The sequence below is a fragment of the Oryzias latipes genome, chromosome 6 (genome assembly GCF_053564925.1).
Source record: "Oryzias latipes strain Hd-rR chromosome 6, Olatipes_Hd-rR_3.1".
In the NCBI taxonomy this organism is placed as follows: Eukaryota; Metazoa; Chordata; class Actinopteri; order Beloniformes; family Adrianichthyidae; genus Oryzias; species Oryzias latipes.
In genome coordinates, this window is record NC_136242.1 from 13,969,856 (window position 1) to 13,989,817 (window position 19,962).

Here is a 19,962-nt window from a genome sequence, read left to right on the forward strand (position 1 = left end):
TTATTTGTTGTTGTTAAATTGTAACGTTCCTTGGTTGTGCAAAAAAGCCAAGATGGCAGCAAAAAAAACATAGATTCTGGGGCTCCAACAGTGTCAATTAATTTATTAATATGACGATCAGAACATTTGGATGGCTACTGTCTCAAAATATGCATCCATTAAACAGGAGCCTCACAACATGAGTGTCACAATTACAAATAACAGGAAGATACTGTACAAGCAAAACTGAGTGGTCACAATTACAAATAACAGGAAGATACTGTACAAGCAAAACTGAGTGAAGGCTTTAGTCCCATGAGGCAAACTGATGACATGATCATTAAAGGCCACCTAAAAGTCCCAAAAGTACAACTCCACTTCTTTGACAGGTAAAACAGACATGTTTAACTTCCATGTTTGTGTATTTTACGCTAAATCTGAAGCCAAAATTAAAAGAAAGTCCAATCTGTGATGTTAGATTTGTAAAAAAAAAAAAAGTCTCTGTTTGTATAATTTCTTTCTTTATTAAAGACCTCATAGTCCCTTACCACCGAAACAGAACACTTCGCTCCCAAAATGCAGGACTGCTTGTGTTTCCTAGAATTTGTAAAAGTACAGATGGAGGTAGACTCTATAGCCACCAAGCCCCTGTCTTATGGAATAAGCTCACCGCCCATGTAAGAGAGGCCGACACTGATTCTGATTGGGCGGCCGTGGTGCAGCGGTAGGGCGGTCGTCCCATGATCGTAAGGTTGCAGGTTCGATTCCCGCCTTGCATGCCCATGAGTCGAAGTGTCCTTGGGCAAGACACTGAACCCCACCTTGCCTCTGGTGGTAGGCGGGCGCCTGTGTTTGGCAGCGGAGCGACCACCAGTGTGTGACTGTGTGTGTGAATGTGTGTGTGACTGGGTGAATGGGTCTGTGACTGTAAAGCGCTTTGTCCTTGTAGGAAGAAAGGCGCTATATAAGTATACGCCATTCTACTTTCAAAGTTAAGCTTAAAACATTCCTTTTTGAACAGGTTTCTTGCCAGACCAGCTAGTACTAAGAGAATATATGCTTGACTATTTAAACATGTAGTTGTAGAGTTAGATAAGCTAATTCTCTCTAAGAGTTCTGGTACATTGTCTGACCATCCTGGAGGAAGATCCCCCCTTCATGTGGACACCCCTGAGGTTCCTTCTTTTTTTTTTTCCAGAATCCAGTTTTTAGGAGTTTTTCCTTACCACGAAGGAAAGTCTAAGGGCAGGGATCCCCAGTTTAGTTTATTTTAGTATAGCTATGACTATATGTCCTTTATGATTCATGTTTATTATACAATTACTGGCATGAAGCCCATTGAGACGACTATTGTTGTAAATATTGGGCTATGTAAATAAAATTGAATTTACTTTTGTTGTGATTATTATACTTAGTTACACATTTTGATCACCTGCGATATTTTAACCAAGGCTTAGGTTTTAACTGATTAGTCATTTCTATTTTCTTATTTTAGTATTGAGCTGTTTTCAGGCTGTTTTTCTCCCGTCACAGTCTCCCCTGGATCCATCTGCTTATTAGTCACAGCTGTCTTCATTTGCCTAATTACCCTGAGTGTCTGGTTTTATGTTCATCTTTGACAGCTCCTCTGCTTTGTAACCTTTTTGTTGCTTCCTTGGTTTGTCAAGTTTGAGTTTATTTATTATTAAATGTTTAACCTTGTAAAGCCCATAACAGTTAGGACTTGACAGAATTTCTGTTCTTTTTTTGGGGGGTGGGAATTAAGACGTTTTTTTAAACCCTTTGATGAACTCCACAAAAAATTTGAAATGTTATTTTCTTTTATGCGATATTAAAATTATCAATGATGTCATGTTGGGTGGTTTGGTAAATTTAGGTCACAACAATGTTAGTTTTAGATGTAAACATATTGATATGAGTGTAAAAATCAGTCTCAAATTTGTTACATTTTAACACGGTGTAACTGGATTATAAGGAAGTAATTACGATCAAATTTTGCATTATTTCAATAAATGCAATAGTTGAGGGGTTTTTTTCTATAAAATTTTCTATTAAATTTTTCTATAAAATTCTGAAAATTAGCTTAAATTAGCTTTTGGAGCAATGATGTTGAAAAATAAGTTAATTCCAAACTCAGCTTTCATGCACAAAACATTATTTTTAATCATAGAGAGATAAATTGAGCTTGTTTTAATGCACACCACAGTTTACCAGAGCAGGAATTCTGAAAAGGTGTTAAACTGTGAGGTAATATGTCTCATAAATTTGTCTCATGCCTACAAAGCCATGCACAGAATAACAAACAAGACAATAAATTTGTATCGGCATAGAATAGAAGGCAACTGTCAGTGGTACAGCTTTAACCACAGCAAATCCATTGATCAACTTAATCTTTACTTAGGAAATACAAAAGGGTTTCATTAAATCCATAAAATGATTTTCTTTTAGGGTATTTTTTTGTAAAAAAAAAAAAAATAAGCTGGTTTTTAAACATAAGAATTCTTTATTTTTCAACTTAAGCAGCATTGGTTTAAATACTTCAGAGTACCGGTAAAAGCAAATAGTAGTCCTCAAAAATCCCTCAATTTGTGTCCAAATACCTTCATTACTCACTACTTGCACTATACAGGGTGCTCACCATTTTTTCAGGGTGCCTGAATCTTCAGTTCCAAAGTCCAGTGCCCTGGAAATTTCCCAGAAGTCTCCGCTAGTGTGCATCAATGCTCACTTTTGGCAAACATAGACCACAATGCATTGCGTTTGAATGATTTTAATAAGATGTATGTGTATGCGTTTTTTTTTAATAAATCAGAAGTCATTAATAGATGTCATAAAATGTTCATAAGTTTTAAGTTTTTACTTCGGCAAATATGTGGCGTACATATTTGCTATTTAAGAAAAAAAGTAAGGAGCATGTGTCCAAAATTTGTTAAAATTCAGAGCACAACAGTCATGCACTATAGTTTTATAGAGGTTATGAAAGGATAAACTGCATTATGGGGAATATTTGTCATGGCTGCAGTTGTAATCAAACTGTGAGTCATCAAATTGTCTGTTTTGCTTCGGGAGCACATCTCTGGGAGGACAAATATTTGCAGTGTTTGTCATGGGGTGCTTACATCAAGTTGGTTGACCTGTCTCACACAGAGAGTCAACACAGACCTTTGCAGTCGCACTCCACCACCGCCTCCGGATTATGCCTCTGTGTGTGGGCAGAGCCATCTGTGTGTGTGAGTCAGCTGACGGTGAGAATAGCAGGCTGATTAGACGCACAAAGACCAGTGCGGCAAACACATTTCTCAAGCCAGCTCAACCCTGTCATCCCTGATATAATCTTGTGAGAAGTAAGACACAGCTCAGCTGAGTGAGAGCAGGGAGGGGGCTAGTAATAGAAATGTGTTGCATTTAGGCTAATTAAAGTGGATACTATAGGCCTCTTTTAGGCAGCCATGGCTGACTAACAATGAATTATGATGTAATGTAGCTCAAAGAAAATAATAATTAAAGTAGGTTGACAGACCTAGGTAGGGCGGTCGACCCATGATCGTAAGATTGCAGGTTCGATTCCCGCCTTGGACACCCATGTGTCGAAGTGTCCTTGGGCAAGACACTGAACCCCATATTGGCTCTGTGTGTTCGGCAGCGGAGCCGCCACCAGTGTGTGAATGTGTGTGTGCATGGGTGATTGTGTGTGTGACTGTAAAGTGCTTTGGGCCTTGTAGGTAGAAAAGCGCTATATGTGTATAAGCCATTTACCATTTACCATAATTAAACATGCTGGATGACTTACTTAACGTTCTGCAATTCAAGCTATCCAAACGGGAAGTGTCGAATACATAAAAAGAAACTTGACACAGTTTACAAAATGGATTATTTAAGGGCATGTCACACAGCAACAACATCCATTTTTCATTTATTGCACGGATGAAAATTGGTCAGACGTGACTATTCGTGGAAAGGGTAAGAAAAGTTGTGATCTTTACATCAAAGTGCCATAAGATAGATAGAAAGACAGACAGACAGACAGACAGACAGACAGACAGACAGACAGACAGACAGACAGACGCTCCCTACTTAACCCTTGCGCTATCTTATGGGGTCCAGATGACCCCACCCTTACATTGACTGAATGTGCTCCTTTGGTCAGCAAAGACTCTGTGTAGGGGAAGACCGGTGTTCTTCACTACTGTCTAGTTTGGACAGCATCCACTCCACTCTGCCACCGTCTCCACTGTCTGCAGGTTTAGCCCCACCACACAGTCTGCCCTCTTGATTAGGTGATCCAGTTTTTTGTTTATGCAGCCCCCTCCTCCAACACATCACAGCATAAAACAGGGCACTGAAAAGAACAGATTGACAAAACATAAAGAGGAGTTTTGAGCAGACATTAAAAGAGGCGAGTCTTTTTAAGAAGTACAGTAGAACCTGCTCTGCACCTACCTGTATATGGAGTCCATGTTTGTCAACCAGTTTAGATTCTTGTTTAGCAGGATTCCTAAATATTTGTAGTTGTGAACTACCTCCAGCTCTGCTCTATCAATGATGATGGGTAGAACTGCGGCAGCTGTCTGTACTCAAAGAACTCACAAATCAACATATAACATGAACCGTGCATGATCATTGAACTGTTTATACGCAATTCATTAGTGATTCATTTGTCACTTGCATAATTTTAAAGTGATGTGTGTGTCATATATGCAATATAAAAGTAATACATCGGTGGTACCTGCGTGAAAAGTCTGTTAGACATCCGTGGACTGGTCGTGGAGAGCCACAAATTTGTGTAAGCATCTTGCAAAAATCAGACACAAATGCTCAAATGCAAAAGATTTACATGTTAATTCCACATAAACTTTGTATTATGTGTGTAAACTGAAGAATTCTCAATGACCAACATTTTTGAACAGCTCAAAACCAAATTCATATAAACACCCGTCGGCTGCGACCCTTGATGGACATCTGAGCGCATCGACGAATGATGAATGCAAGAAACACTATTACATATATCACAATGAATCACTAAAGACCAACGTTTCATGATTATTGCTGTTTCTGATATTGCTGTAATACTAAATTGGGAACGTGAGAGGCTGTAAGCTAGTGGGAGAGGGTGTAAACAGATGGCTGATGGGAAGTGGGGACAGGCTCACTCCAAAGTCCCGCCCACAACTCAGAGGTGATTTTCTAATGAACTCTGCAGAAACTATGTCCTAGAAAACAACACAGATTTTTGGATTTTAGCAAAAAACGGCATGATCATCATTTAAAGACCACTGAGAATGCTTTAAAAAAACTCAAAAGATAATCAGAGGGGGACTTAAATAAATTCAAAGAGGGAATTCCCGTTTTGTCAAATGAAAAAATCTAAGCTGAAGTGTTTTGTGTTGCCTGTTGCAGCAAAAAGCAGGTGTGCCACCAAAACACGATGTTTAGTGGACCAAATGCTCAGTTTCTTCTTATTGGACTCAAAAACTCACATATTAAACTTTTTTTTTGGCTCATTAATAAACCAACTGATATCTGCTGCTGTGTCCTGCATCCACTTCTGGGTCTTTGGCATGGAGAAACAACTTCACGATTAGGATTTCAATCCTTCTTCTTGTCTGAGTGTGGCTGCAGGTCTGTCCGAGCAGGAAGCAGGTCATCCTCATACATGTGGTGGTTTGTTGAAGCCCAAAGGCATAATTTGGTCACAGCAATGAAAGCAATCAGCCTTTACGGTTCGCTGTGCGTCTCCTTGTGTGGAGTAAGTGAGAACATTTTCCGATGAGAGTCAGTCAGGAAGTTTCAGATCCATGTGATCAGTCCAGGACGTTCACTGAGCCTGGATATTGCAGGTCAAATCCTTACACTCCACCAAACTGATTAGACTGAATATTACTGGACTTCCTGTCAACTGGGCTGCGTGAGATTTATATTTGATGTGACATCAGGGATCCAGCGTGCAGCAAAAGGGCACAGGGACTCACATGAGAAACACAGCATGAACGCTCCAGATTTCTCAATAGTGTACTAAAACATATATTTATATTGTGCTCTACATATATATCAAACCTAAACATGGTTCTATTGCATCTGTGTTAAGGATCTCACATCCGCTTGGGTGTAATTAGGTCAGTAGAACTCTGCCTGTTAAAAAAAAAAGCATGAATTATTGATTGGGGTCTTGCAATTTTGCAACTCTGCTTTCAATCGTATTTATTCTGTTTTGCCAGAACCTGGCTGCGTTAAGAAGGAGCTTCCTAATTTATTTGGGTTGCAGGCTTCTAAAGATAGAACATAATGAGGGGCTTTTGAAAATAGATCATGAAGCAGGGATGTGGGGAGAGAATAATTCCAGTGCTTGCAGCCAAAACTCATGCAGTCGAGATTATTCACTCGTAAAATTCTACTTAACATGTCATCCTCTTATCTTTCTATATTTTATGGAATGGTGAACCAACTGTGGATTTAACGCTTTTAAATTAGATCCTAAAATTGTGTCTGTTCCATTTGTCAGTTGGTTTTTCTCCGGAGGCAGGAAACTCTGGTCTTTGGGATAGTTTTAGTTTAGGTCATGGACACTGCAGTTTCCTCAATAAATTCAGGTCAAATCAAATCACTCTCTTCAGCATCACTGGCATGGTCGTTTGCCATGGTGTCAACCCACAAACTAAAGTGAGTATTTTATAAATCACAAAATAAAAAAGAATAAATTTTATCTAAAGCATTTATGACAATCAGCTCTGTAGAGCACAAACCAAAGATACATGAGAAAACACTATAATTCAAAAATATGTTTGAATTAAGCCAAGTTTTTTTAAATGAACACATTCTTGAATGCATGTTTAGGCCGTGATGTTCACACTGCACAAGCAGGGACGGGCTTCTTGAACTTTTTTTTCCAGATTGGTTAGTTTGACGTGGGTTACCTTTCAACCCGCGTTCAGTGGTCATCGTCTTCTATGTAGAGCCTAAAAACAGTCAAAACTTGCGCAGCTACGCATCAGTGCAAGAATTTTTAACGCAGAAGCCCAAAAGGCACGTTTTCATTGAAAAATCTTGCTTGAATGCGTTTTACTGAGGCTGGTGTGAACACAGTCTAATGCTTCTCCTCTCAACGCTACCAGAATGGGAATAAAAAAAGAAGCCCTCGAGTCTGATCTGCTGCCTGAATTATTATATAATACATTTTGGGTGAGGCGTTTTTGATCAAAATAAACCTTTTTGGAAAATTTTCAAAATAGACACCACAGAAGACAGTTGTGTCATTCTAAACAAATGGCGCAAAATCTCTGGTTCTCACAGAAAAATTGCGCAAATGCAACTTTAACTGACCTTTGAGTATGTAAGGTCAGAGGAAGAAGAATTATTGCAGTACTCCATCCGAAATATATTTGGAGAGACTTTACCTCTGTTTTATTTGTCTTCAAATATTTCTTTGATTTGGGTTATACCATGGTCCGGGTGAATTCTCGATTCTGATTGACTGCATTAAAAAGTGATAACGTACAGTGACAACTGTGGGCCCAAAAAAGAAGTTTCAGTCACATAGCTTCAAATGTTCTATATCACTGAGCTGGCTTCTATAAAACAAACTTTGGCTTCATCATTTGGACAAAAACAAGTGGCAAGAGGTGAATTTTCCTTCTGTACCGATGCTTTATATATCACATCGTGATGATCAGCATAGATATGGCTTTCCTTTGCCGCTGCAGTCGAGGTCGGAGGTCAGAGTGGCGTCTCGTCACGTTACCAGGACTATGCGCTCCGCCTCACCACGATCCAAATCTTTAAAAAAAACAAGAATATAATACTAAAAACTATGTGAAAATGTATTCTTTTTGTAAGTGACAATATTATCAGTGGGTCAATGGAATTCAAAGTATGCTTTATCGTCATTAACGCACTTCGCAGAAGCAACCAGGCTTCCACATTTTTGTTTGCTTAAAACCATGATCTCATCAAGAAAACTGTTTCAATCAGATGTTTTTTTTTTTTTAATAGTTATTTCAAAAGTCCAAATGTTTATGCCTGGACATCTATTTAATTCAAAATAATTTAAAAAATACAATTTAATACAAATCGAAGCATTCTGAAAGTTTGATTTGTTTTTTTCTTGTGAAACAAAAAGCTGCTCACAGGAGCTCCAGTGGGGTGGCTGGTAAAAGAAAACGGTCCTTGTCAGACATATTGTGCCAAGCGTGAGGTTTAGTGGAGGTAGGATTATGATGTGGGTTCATTTACCACTGAAATGAACTCTGAATGCCTCCTAATACAAAACAAAGTGTCTGACAATTCTGCACTCCCAGCAGTGTGGTCAAAGTTTGAGGATGATCCTTTTCTTCTCCAACACGACTGTGGACAGAAAGAAGGTCCATACAGATGAGGATGAGCCATTTAGGTGTGGAAGAACCTGACTGACCTGCACACCTCAGACCTCAACCCTTAGCCAGACCTTCTGGTCTGAGATTACAAATGTCTTTCTGGAGGTAGGGTCAAATGTTCTTGTTATCTTTCCTAAACTTGTAGGAGGCTTTCCAAGAAGAGCTGCAACAACATCACAATAAATCCATGGATTATAGATGAGAAGTCATTTAAGTTCATACTTTTGTAAGGGCTTATGACTTAAAACTTTTGGCAACGCTGTGTTTGTACAAGCTTGAGTAAAGATGCAAACAGTTGGATTTTATCCCAAGAAAACAAAATCGCTGACAGTGAAGCTTAAAAATAAAGCCCACTTCTTTAAGAGATTTTAATGATCCAACCCAACAAAAAAGGTGTCCCTGATACATGCAAACAAATACACTCACTGGTCGCTTTTTTAGGCACACCTGTCCAACTGCTCGTTAACACAAATTTGTAGTCAGCCAATCACAGAGCAGCAATGCATTTAGGCATTTCATAAAGCTGGAATCATCTCAACTGGTTTCTTGAACATGAAAATGTGTTCACTGGACTCAAATGACCTCCTCTGTCACCAGATCTTCAACCAATACAGCCCCTTTGGGATGTGGTGGAATGGGAGATTGGCAACATAGATGTGCAGCCAACAAATCTGCAGTAACAGCGTGTTTCTGTCATGTCAATATGGACCAAACTCTCTGCGGAATGTTTCCAGTACCTTGTTGAATCTATGCCACCAAGGATTAAGGCAGTTCTGAAGGAAAAAGGGGGTCCAACCCAGTACTAGCAAAGTGACAAGGCTCCTTTTTTCAATGAACCTTTGACATAGAAACTTCAAGTTACCCACAATGCACAACAGGGAAGCAAATGTTCAAAATGGGTAAAGGAACGATTTGATCAGTTTCCTGGAGAAGCGTTTACAACACCAGAAACTCCTTCGACTGGTTTGGAGCTGCTCTTATCACTGCAGAACATGTAGGTCAAGAGCAAAACTGAGGTCATGGAGATGCTATCAGAGTTTAATGTTTTTCCAAAGATGCCATAGATCCTGGGTCACGTTTTGTGTTGTGAATACTTCTTTTTTTGGAGAGGTAAAAGGAGATTTTTATCGATTGTTATTTTTCTCAAAATTCAATATTTTGGATCAACGTTGAAATAAAAGTTTTTGTATAAAAATGAAGTGTTTAACAGGTCACTTTGGACAGAATATATGTTTTATTTCCCATTAGCTTATATTTTGTTGATTTATTTGGTACGCTCTACTTTTCCATGCGCGGGTTAGGAAGCGGCGTTTGGCTGCACCTTGCCCTGGAGGTGATATTCCCTCCTAGATTAGACACCTTTGACCTCCAGCTCTGTAAGGACTAATCTGCCGCCGGCGCGTCTAAATCCACGAGCAGCGGCCGGTGCGTCACATGACCAGCGCGCGCGCGCGCGGCTCTGACCGCCTGATGAGTGTTTTGGCTTTTATTTCCGCGTTCAGACTCAGCCGAATGACAGCCCCCTCCGCCGCTCTGTATCTGCCCTCCACGCCGCGGAACTGCGTCGTTGCGCGCGGAGCTCTTCGCAACCGCCTGGCCGCCTGCACCCACGCCGCTGCGGCGAGACCATGCTGACGCGCGTGAGATCGGCGGTGGTGAATTTCATGGGCGGCGTGATGGCCGGCGGGTCCAACGGCGACCATCCCGGCGGCTCGGATCTGCCGCTGAAATTCCCGTACAGCCGACCGGAGTTCCTGGGACTCTCGCCGGATGAGATCGAGTGCTCGGCGGACCACATCGCCCGGCCGATCCTCATCCTGAAGGAGACCAGGCGGCTGCCGTGGGCCACCGGCTATGCGGAGTAAGTAACCTGTTTGCGCACATCTTCTCCTGCGCAGCATCTCTCTGCTGGACCACCGAGCGCTGTCCTCATCACCACGGCCTGCTTTGTCTGCATCTAAAACCCTCATCTTCATCACAACACACCAAACCTTCACATTCATCTTCTGTCATAAAGTCTAAAAATGTTGTACCTAAAGGCCATTTTAGGAGGGCTTTTATTGTGATAAAAAAGATGCGGAATGAGGTCACAGTTTGTTTATTTTCCACGAGAGACTGAAGAATACGCCCACTACACCTTTGCCACATTTTCCCTCTTGGTTCCTTTGTTTTTCTTTTCCTGATAATGGAGTAAAAGCCCATTTCCATCCACTAATCACTCAATTTTTGGTCATTTTAAATCCCTGTTTCCAGAAAAAAAAATCACTTTTGATGATCTCAAATTATTAATGTTGGAATATTTTATGTAAAAACCTATTTTTTTTATTGAAGACGCTTTAAAACCAAATGTGACCGGAAAAGACACAGCGTTTTGGTTCAATTATTAGGGTTTAGTACCTATTTTGTTTAAAAAAAAGTGCAAATTTGTTCAAAAACTGCTAATTCTCATGACCACATCATTGGTTTCCTCAATATTTTCAACTTCAGAAGTGATTTTAGTCCACCAGATCCTTCAATCAATCAGCAACTTTAATAGATCTCCTCATTTATGTTTTTTTTTTGAATATTTGATTATAAAAGTGCGTATTTCTACCACATCATTGATTGTATTAAATTCTTTTCAGTTTTTTTTTACACTAGAAACAAACTCTAGATGTTAGGTCTGTCAGATCCGTCAATCAGCCGTATTTAATGCGTCTCTTCAGATTGTTGGAACATTTTATTCAAAAACCTTTTTCTTTTTTTTAGAAACACTAAAGTAAATATGTTACAATCAGAGAAAACTCACACTTTTTTTAAAATATTAAAGTGTAGTACCAATTTTGTTTTGCTAAAGTGCAAATTTGTACTAAAATGACTTATTTTCTGTATTTTTTAATTTAGTTTTTAACTTGTTCTGTCCAGCAGGTGAGCAAACAGATAAGAACTGAAGGCCTCTTGTGTTAGACATATTTTACTTTTACAACAGGGGTTTATGAATCTTCTGACAAACCAGAGGTAAATTTGAATAAACCCCTTTTTGTAATTTAGGCTAAACGTTATTCATCTTAATTATATTTGTTGGACCGGACGGAAAAGAAAAGGAGGGAAGAAGAGAGAGGGGGTTATAGAAGGGGTGGAGAGTGATTATATAAGTATAGAAGGGGGGGGGTAGAACCATGAAGCATCATAAAGCAACAAGTTGCTGGAAGTTTAGACTCATTACGGTCAGTAAATGACTTATTTTCACAGCTACATCATTGACTTCCTCAGTATTACTCAAGTTAAGATGCTTTAAAACAAAAACGCTATCAGTACTCCTGATTTATTAGTACTGTAATCAATTTTTTACTTTGAGAAAGACTTTTTAATTACAGCCACAATTTGACCTGAATCCGACTGTTAAGATGGAATTTTTACAAAAATGAGATTTAAGCTGATGGTTTTGTCTGTCTGCACTCCGTGTAATGCCTTGAATTTTCCATCATAAACTGAACTGAATGAGTTTGCTTTTATTCCGTCTGACTTGCTCATTACGTCTCATTTTCTCCGTCCAAATCCATTGTGTTCCACTTTCCTGCTGTAAACCTGCTTTAAATGATGGTCAGCCTGCCTGGAAGCTTTTCCTCCTCGGACAAAAAGTTAAAGTTATTTAAATAAAACCTTGGACCTTTAAATGGCTGTTAGAAGCTTTTATAAAAGGTAAATAAATAATAAACAAAATATAATAAGTGAGAAACAAAGATGATGATCACCGTCTCTAAAAGTCCCAAAATTGTTGATGATAGGATTGTAATACTGCCTAAATATGTTAAGTCTGCATCCCCCTGTGCCGGTCCCTAGCCCGGAAAATAGAGGGTTGGGTCAGGACAGGCATCCGGCATAAAAGTCTCTGCCAAACCACCTGTGCAACTCAGTAGGAGGCTGATTCGGCGTGGCAACCCCCTGATGTGGCGAAAGGTCAACAACAACGACGATCGGATTTTATTAGTATAAAAATCAAAAAGAAGGCCTCTTTTTAAAATGTTTTTTTATAGTCTTTAACACATTTTATAGCAAATTTTAGACAATATATCATAAATTTTGTCTGAGTCTAAGTGGCCATTCACCATTTAGAGAATCTGAACTGAGGTTGTGGTCCACGGAAAAACCGTTTCCCGTTTCATCCCTTCTAGTTTCTCAGAGTTGTTTTTCTTTAAAGACCCACTCTGATGAAAATGGTGCTTTTTACATGTTCTTGCGGCATTTTTCTGATGTTGGAGGACATTTATAAAGAAAATTTAGCTTGAAACTACATTTCTGAGTATTTTTGTATTAAAAAAAAAAAGAAATTTAAAAAGAGTGTATTTGTGGAGTAGAAAATGTGCTGGGCACAAGCTTCTCGCTCTGAGCGCCCAGCAATGGCTAGGGAAAGGGGTTGCTCCACCCCAACTCAGAGGTGAATGTAGATTGAACTTCTGCAGAAATGTCCTAGAAAACAACACTCCCCCCCCCCCCCCCTTCAATAGAAACAGCATAATCATAGTTAGGGCTGCACGATATGAGGAAACTCGCGATATGCGATATTGGTGATTAAGATTGCGATAACAATATAATTCGCGGTACATAAACAAAAAGCGAAACAACCAAAAACATAATTTCCATTTCACTGCAACAGTTTAAAAATTATACTCCAAATGACCCTCGTCGACGTAGGAGGCAAACATCAAACATAAAAGGGCTCATCTGATTGATCAACAACGTAAACGGGTCCTTCCGATTGGTTAAATGCATAAAGGGATTTATTTCATTTGTTCAATATTTCAAGCTGCCATGAGTTTGTTTTAGCACATTTAAGGTAACCATTTATTGCGATTTTCGCCGTCTTTTGCGATATGGATATTGCACAGCTTAATGTCGCGAGAACGATAAATTTGCGGTAGATTGTGCAGGCCTAATCATAGTTAAAAGACCACTGGGAACGCTTTAAAAGTAGATCAAAAGATGAGCGGCGTGCATCTCTTACAGCCTTACATGTAAAAGATTTAAGTTTCTAATCTACTTAGTTTTGTATTCTGATCATTCTGATCATTCTGATCATTTGCATCATTAGCATAAGTGGGTATTTCACACTAGTGGAAAATGACTCACTCTATTTCCAAGTCCCAGATGACATTTAGTGCTGTTTCTTCCAAACCAATATTTAGATTTTTTTTTTCTGAAATCAGAGTTGAAGTTATAAAGCAAACCCCTCTTTATCATGGAGGGGATTCTTTAGAATTTGATGATTCAAGGATTCAAGGAGTTTTTGTTGCCATTATCAGTGAACAAAGCAGTTTCATAGACTAGGAATTTGCTGTGGTGCCAATGTGCCACATAAAACACTTAAGAATAAAAAAATAAACAATAGTAAGCAAAAAATAACACACAGAACAATAAATAGAAGTACAATAGTGCAAACAGGATGAAGGAGGGGCCGATAATGGACTGGTAACTGGGGGAGCAGCTCTGCATGACCATGCAAAGATACATTTGCACAAAAAGGGCTCCAAATAACCCAAGTATCTACCTGGAATGAGAGCTAACAGAAGATGAGAACATGTAGGTCTCTTAGAGTTCAGAAACACTTTTTATAGAAGAAGTTTCTTCAGGGCAAAAGTTATTGTGATAATTACTGTCTCACATCAGATGATCCACTGGGCTCTCAGGTTTGTATCTATAACACAATATTCTTTAGCTAATAATAATTAGTTAGATATTCTTTTTTTATAAGATGGGTCTTTTTATAACAAAACACTCATAAACACATTGAAAGTTTAAGTGTCCAATTATTTCTCATCTTAAATATAATGAAAATCAAACGTTTATCAGGGATGTTTATCCTGAATTCTGAGTGGAGCTGGAAACCTTCCTGCGTTTTTTCTTTTCTTTTCTCTGTCATAGCTCTCCATGAACAGCCCTGCTGAGCTCTGCCGTGTCAACATGTTGTTTTTCTGAGAAAGGAAGTGCAGCTCTGCTTTCTCAGGACCGTTCAGATGCAGAGTCAGGCCCTCCGAGCGAGTTCATTCAAATGCATCAGTGCTCAGATCTATTTGGATGCAGTCACTCGCAGTGAAACAGCTCCAGCCAGTTTTCCACTAATGGGTCAGCTAACAATCAATTCAGTTGAGATGCATAAAGGACAGAGATGTTTTATTTTGATATATAGCATAAGAAAAGATGGTGCAAAAGCTGTATTCTTTTTTTATTATTCTAGAAAACATAAAGCTGTATTCTTTTTTTGAAATTCTAGCCCCATAGGCATGCATAATAGGGAAGGCAACAATTCCAGCTTCCATAAATGTTTAATTTTTAAATGTTGAGAGTTCTTTGCTCATAGCTGAAGGTTATAAAGTAAATTTATTGTCTTTACTTGTTTTGACTTTCACTGAGGTGCAACCACAAACACGGCGGTTAAAGAGGATCAATTCCTGTAGGATCAATATGACTATAAGCCGAACATGAGTGCTTCCACAGCCTTCAGTTGGCAGATCAGCCGTCATCAGTTATTATGCAACAACCAGCTGATGAAACTATACATTTAGGACAAAAAGAAACATTTTTGGAAAAAAAGATCTCCTAAATAAGAATCCATGTGAATGTCCCAACACAGAACTGTGCAGAGGAGGCACATGAGCAGAGCTTCTCGGTCACACGATGTCACGTTTTGTTCCGCTTCTTAGGGAGGGAACTGTGTAATCGTGGTTCAGTTTCAATGGCAGCTTTGCTTAATTGGTACTTTTTCATAAATCTCAAATAAATTGAAATGTCAGGCATATGCTGGATGAGATTAGGGTTATGTGACGATCACAATTCTTCCCACTTAGTAACAAAATGTAAAACAAACTTTGGTGAAGACATCAAGTTTACACATTTTAGGTTGGAAATATGAAGTTTATTTTGAATGTTGTGGGTGATGAAAAACTGTCACAACTGGCTTTGCCCTTTTTTGATTTGGTATAGAACTTTTGTTTTTAGATATACTTGAAGTTCCAATAATTTAGTCTAAAAGCTGTAATTCTTTAGGCTTGGTGCCTTGGGGTCGACGTTTCCTCGTCCTTATGTGTGCTTTTGTCTGAGCAGCAGGATAATCCGGAGCAAAGTCTTTAAAGTCTCCTCTTACTTTGATGGAAATTACTGTTCTGCAGCAAAAAACAAAAAAATTTAAAAATCCACAAAAATGATGCCAATTGCCACTTTTCCAACTCCACTTCTGCACAAACCTCAGATTAAGTCATCACATGTTGGTGCAGTTTGAAGTTTCCGAAACAAACAGTGGAAATTCATGGCTCAGGGCATGATGAACAGTAGTTAATATGAAAAAAATAGAAATGTCAATCCATTTCTGTATCCATTTCTATCAATTTTCTATAATCCTATTAGATAAATTGGGGGGGAAAAGTTTTTTCTTTTTTCTTTTAATGCCCTCTAGATCCTTTAGCTGGAAAATAAGTCGTGTGACTTGTAGCTCTAACATCATAATCAGGGTCATTCTGCTGTCTACTGTGAGAAGTATTTGGATAACCGGGAATGACAGCTTTGCTCGTGCCCCCGGGTGACATGGACAGCTCTTCTTCACATATTAGAGATCAAAGTCCTGAAAGCTCAGTTGCCGCCGATCTCATCGTCCTCCCAGCTCCAATGACGAAGATGCCCTGCGGTGCTTCGATCACTCACAAGAATATCCTATTTTGTCTTAAGGCACATGAAGTGAAATTTGACAAGTAGAAACATCTCAGGATCTTAAAAATCAACATTGCCTTTTGTATTTATTATTTTGCCCCCATGCCTCTGCACCTTCCTGTGCTCCAGTTACAAAAGCTTCGTTATTTACAGCGCTGGTGGGGCCGCAGACCTGCCGTCTATTTGCAAAGCCATGACCCATCGCAGCGGCGGTGCACCATCTGCCAGTTGCATCATGCAGCATTTATGTTCCTGAACTCCAAACAAGTTTGTTTGCTCATGAAACGGGCCTGTAAAGATGGTGTCCCTTCGCTGATCTATACAGCTGTTCAGCTTGATGGAAGTCCTGTCAGAAGGTCTTGGTGCAGCAAAGCTATAACTGTCTATATAGAAATTCAGTTTATGTGTATTTTGCAGCCACTGGGGGAAAAGTGCATAACTATGTTCCTTTAATTAAACTCCTTTAAAGTATTTTTACTTCAAAGGCAGGAAAAATACTTTAAAGTACTAAACCACTTCCTTTTAAAGACGCTTGAGTAGTTAAGGTCCACTTTTCTCCAACTGTATTTTCACTGTGTGCAAATATTTGGTATAATAAATAAATAATGCATTAATTTAACTCAAAAATGAAAGAAATAAGGATGAAACTGGTTTGGAGTTATAATGTGCATTAATATGCATTAATGCACATTGCAAGTTAATATGTAAAGCTTTCAGAGGCGTCTACAACCTGAGGCTTCTGATCCACATGTGGGTCTTTTGTCCCTCCATTGTGGCTCTCAGGTTTTGAAGAAAAATTTCCTGCAGCAGGAGATTCTTTTTACTACCCAAAGTGGATTTTATTTTGAAAGGAACTCGAATGTGCTTCAGTCAAAAGTTAAAAAGAATAAGAAATAAAAAAGTTGAATATGTTTTACATAAATATAACACTTGGAAATCAATTACTGCAAATGTTTAAACGCTACATTTTATAAATGAAAGGCCTAATGGGCACAAAAAATATGAATAAAATGTATTTTCCTAAACGGGGAAGTGGGATTTTGCGGCTCTCATTGGGTTTTGGACAGTAAGAAACTGGAACAAATAGTTCTTTTAGCTGTAACGGTGTGAGACCCCTGGTCTAAGGCAGTGTTTTTCAACCTTTTTTGAGCCAAGGCACACTTTCTCCTTGACAAAAATCCCGCGGCACACCAGCATCTAAAAATTAAAAAAGGACAAACTCATAGTCTGTATTGATGTACAGTCTCTCTGCAATCTCACACGTATTTTTGTGGCAGAAAAAGCTGGAAGTTGCAGCGTTTTTTCTAAAAGGTGTAATAAAAGTTAAGCTACTTTTCAGTAATAATTTTCAACTTAATTATTTGAAATTTTACCCGGCAGTTGTTTTTCCCTCCAGTTTATTAACATGCAATTTTATGTAGCCTCACAAAAACACAAATATACTTTCTAAATAGTGATATTATTATATTATGTTGGTGCAAAGGCAACTGTAATTTTTTATCAATATGATCACAATATGTTTGATCAATTTTACACAAAAAAACTAACATTAAATACATGTTTTCTTTAGCTACACAAAAAGTGAAAATGTTGAAATTTTATTCATTTTTCTTTTGTCTTAATCAAAGATGAAGTCTTTGAAAACTTTAACAGAAATGTTTCATTTCTTTTTAGATGATTAAATTGTTTCAATTTAGTTTAATTGTGTCTGTTGGCCACTTTAATCCTGTTTCTTAAATGTTGTTATTACTTCTTTTTAAGTTTAACATATAAAATAATTCAGACATTATTAGAAAAGTGTTTCAGTTAGAAAGATGACTTGGACCAAACTTTGGGATGTTTGGCTGTTAATAAACACAAACCTTGAAGAAGAACTAAACTGTTGACCTCTGATTTCATCAAGATGATTTAAAAACTGTTTAAATGTGTGTTTGTTGAGGTTTCAAGACATTTAACAGGGAAGACTCATTGTACGATTAGACACTGTCACTTTAACCCTATGCATCATGGGAGATGTAGTGCAGAAACTGACGCCGAAGCCAGACAGACTAGCGTCTCTGAGCTTTATTATTTTGATCACTTTTTCCACAGTCTGATACTGGATTCTGTGGAAAGCTACACCACTAAAGACGAGCTTTAGCTGATATTTTTGTTGGAACTGAGAGACTTTATGAGCAGAATCAGAACAAGGAAGTGAAGACTTTAACCACTTCTGATTGGTCAGACTGATGACGTGTGATTAAGCCTCCAAGAATGATTGGTGGAGAAAACAGAGCTAAAGCTGTAGCTAAATCGCGGTACCGTCATTCTTATCAAAGTGTCTTAAATAAAATCTAATGAACAGAAAGAAAAAAGTATTTTATGATCTTTCATATTCCTAACTACTCAGTGTTTTATCAGGGTCTGTTTGGATGAACACAGAGCTGATATCCTGGAGATGGAAAATGTTTTTAGATCAGTGAAAATGGATCATTTCCCACTGCACACCTGACCATATCTCATGGCACACTAGTGTGCCGCCGCACACTGGTTGAAAAACACTGGTCTAAGGTATTTTCCTTTGACTTAAACACTGCAATTTGGAATAATTGAGCATTTTGGGACATGGTCAATGTGGAAACAAACAAGTATTTCGTTACAGAAAGTTTTTTATTTAAAAGAAGAAAAAAGGTGCACGTCAATGGATAATGTGTGTTGACATCAACCCCTTGACAAAACCCTAATGCTTTAATCAATAGTTTATTTTAAAAATGTCTGTGAATAAAATGTGCACCTTGATTGTTTCGTCCATGTCAAATAAACCTTCAGAATCCTCCGACCTCTGAATGTTCAATGTTTGGTTCTCTGTTTTTTCAAGGGTGATCAATGCAGGAAAGAGTATATTAAACGAGGACCAGGCCTGCTGTGAAGTGCTGGTGGTCAAGAAGAAACCTCCGGGGGGCTCAGCGCCCAGCCGGGTCAATATGACACGACGGAGATCTTCTCTGCCAAACGGAGAGGACCTGACCCTGCGGGACAATCTGGTGGGTCGAAGCATGAGAAGCCTTACTTATGTTCTGCAACACTAACTCACAATTCCCCATGATAAAAAATGTTGATCCAAGATCTTTAAATGTAAAAGTGTTAGATTGACACTCAGATCAGAGCAAACAGAGTCCTAAAATGACTGAAGCTTGTTGCTAAGGTCTGCTGTGTTCATCCTGTCTTATCAGGAGTTTATAGTTTTCCTCATATCAATATTTGAACAGGCTCTCACATGCAAATAACCTGCAGTCCACCATATGTTCTGTCAGAGGTAGACTGCATCTAAATTTGGCTCAGAGTAAATTTGCACATTTTATAGTCGCTGGGACTCACCGGTTTTCTCACGGACAGAAGGCTTTAAATCCCCACTCCAATAATTTGATTTTGTTTCTAAGTGTTCTCCAGTGCTCTTTCTAATTATGATTTTGCTATTTTTTAAAGCCATGTTTAAAAAATTGCGTTGTTTTTCTTGGCGTGATTCTGCTGTAATTCATTCAAAATTTGAGTTGTGGGGGGTACCATTGGTGTGGAGCAAACCCACCCCCCTTCCCCTTCCAGTCACAGAGTTTGGAGCAGGGAGCGCCATAGTATTTCTAACGTCACAAATTTGCTCTTTTTCAAACAGTGTTTTTTCATGTGCCCCTGATTCATAACAATTTGAATAAGGGGCTGAGGAATACTCGCGATATTGGTGATCAATATTGCGATGACAATATAACGTGCGTTACATGAACAAATAGCAAAACATCATTTCCATTTCACTGCAACAGTTTGATTTAAATAGGAGTCAGCATAACCTAAATTATACTCCAACCTCGTCTACATAGGAGGCGAGCATCTAACATGAAAGGGCTCATAAAGAAATAACAATGTGAAGGCGTCCATCTCATTGGTCAAATGCATGAATGGATTT

At 38.7% G+C, this 19,962-nt stretch overlaps 1 protein-coding gene across 1 annotated transcript in view; it reads left to right on the forward strand.

Moving 5' to 3' along the window:
* The first annotated feature begins 9,699 nt into the window (after positions 1-9,699).
* ppm1h (protein phosphatase, Mg2+/Mn2+ dependent, 1H) overlaps positions 9,700-19,962 on the forward strand; it is a 37,103-nt gene continuing 26,840 nt past the window's right edge. The window contains exons 1-2 of the mRNA XM_004069884.5: positions 9,700-10,206; positions 18,883-19,048. Of these exons, the coding sequence (XP_004069932.1) occupies positions 9,974-10,206; positions 18,883-19,048 (399 nt within the window). The 5' untranslated portion in view covers positions 9,700-9,973. The remainder of the gene's footprint in view (positions 10,207-18,882; positions 19,049-19,962) is intronic.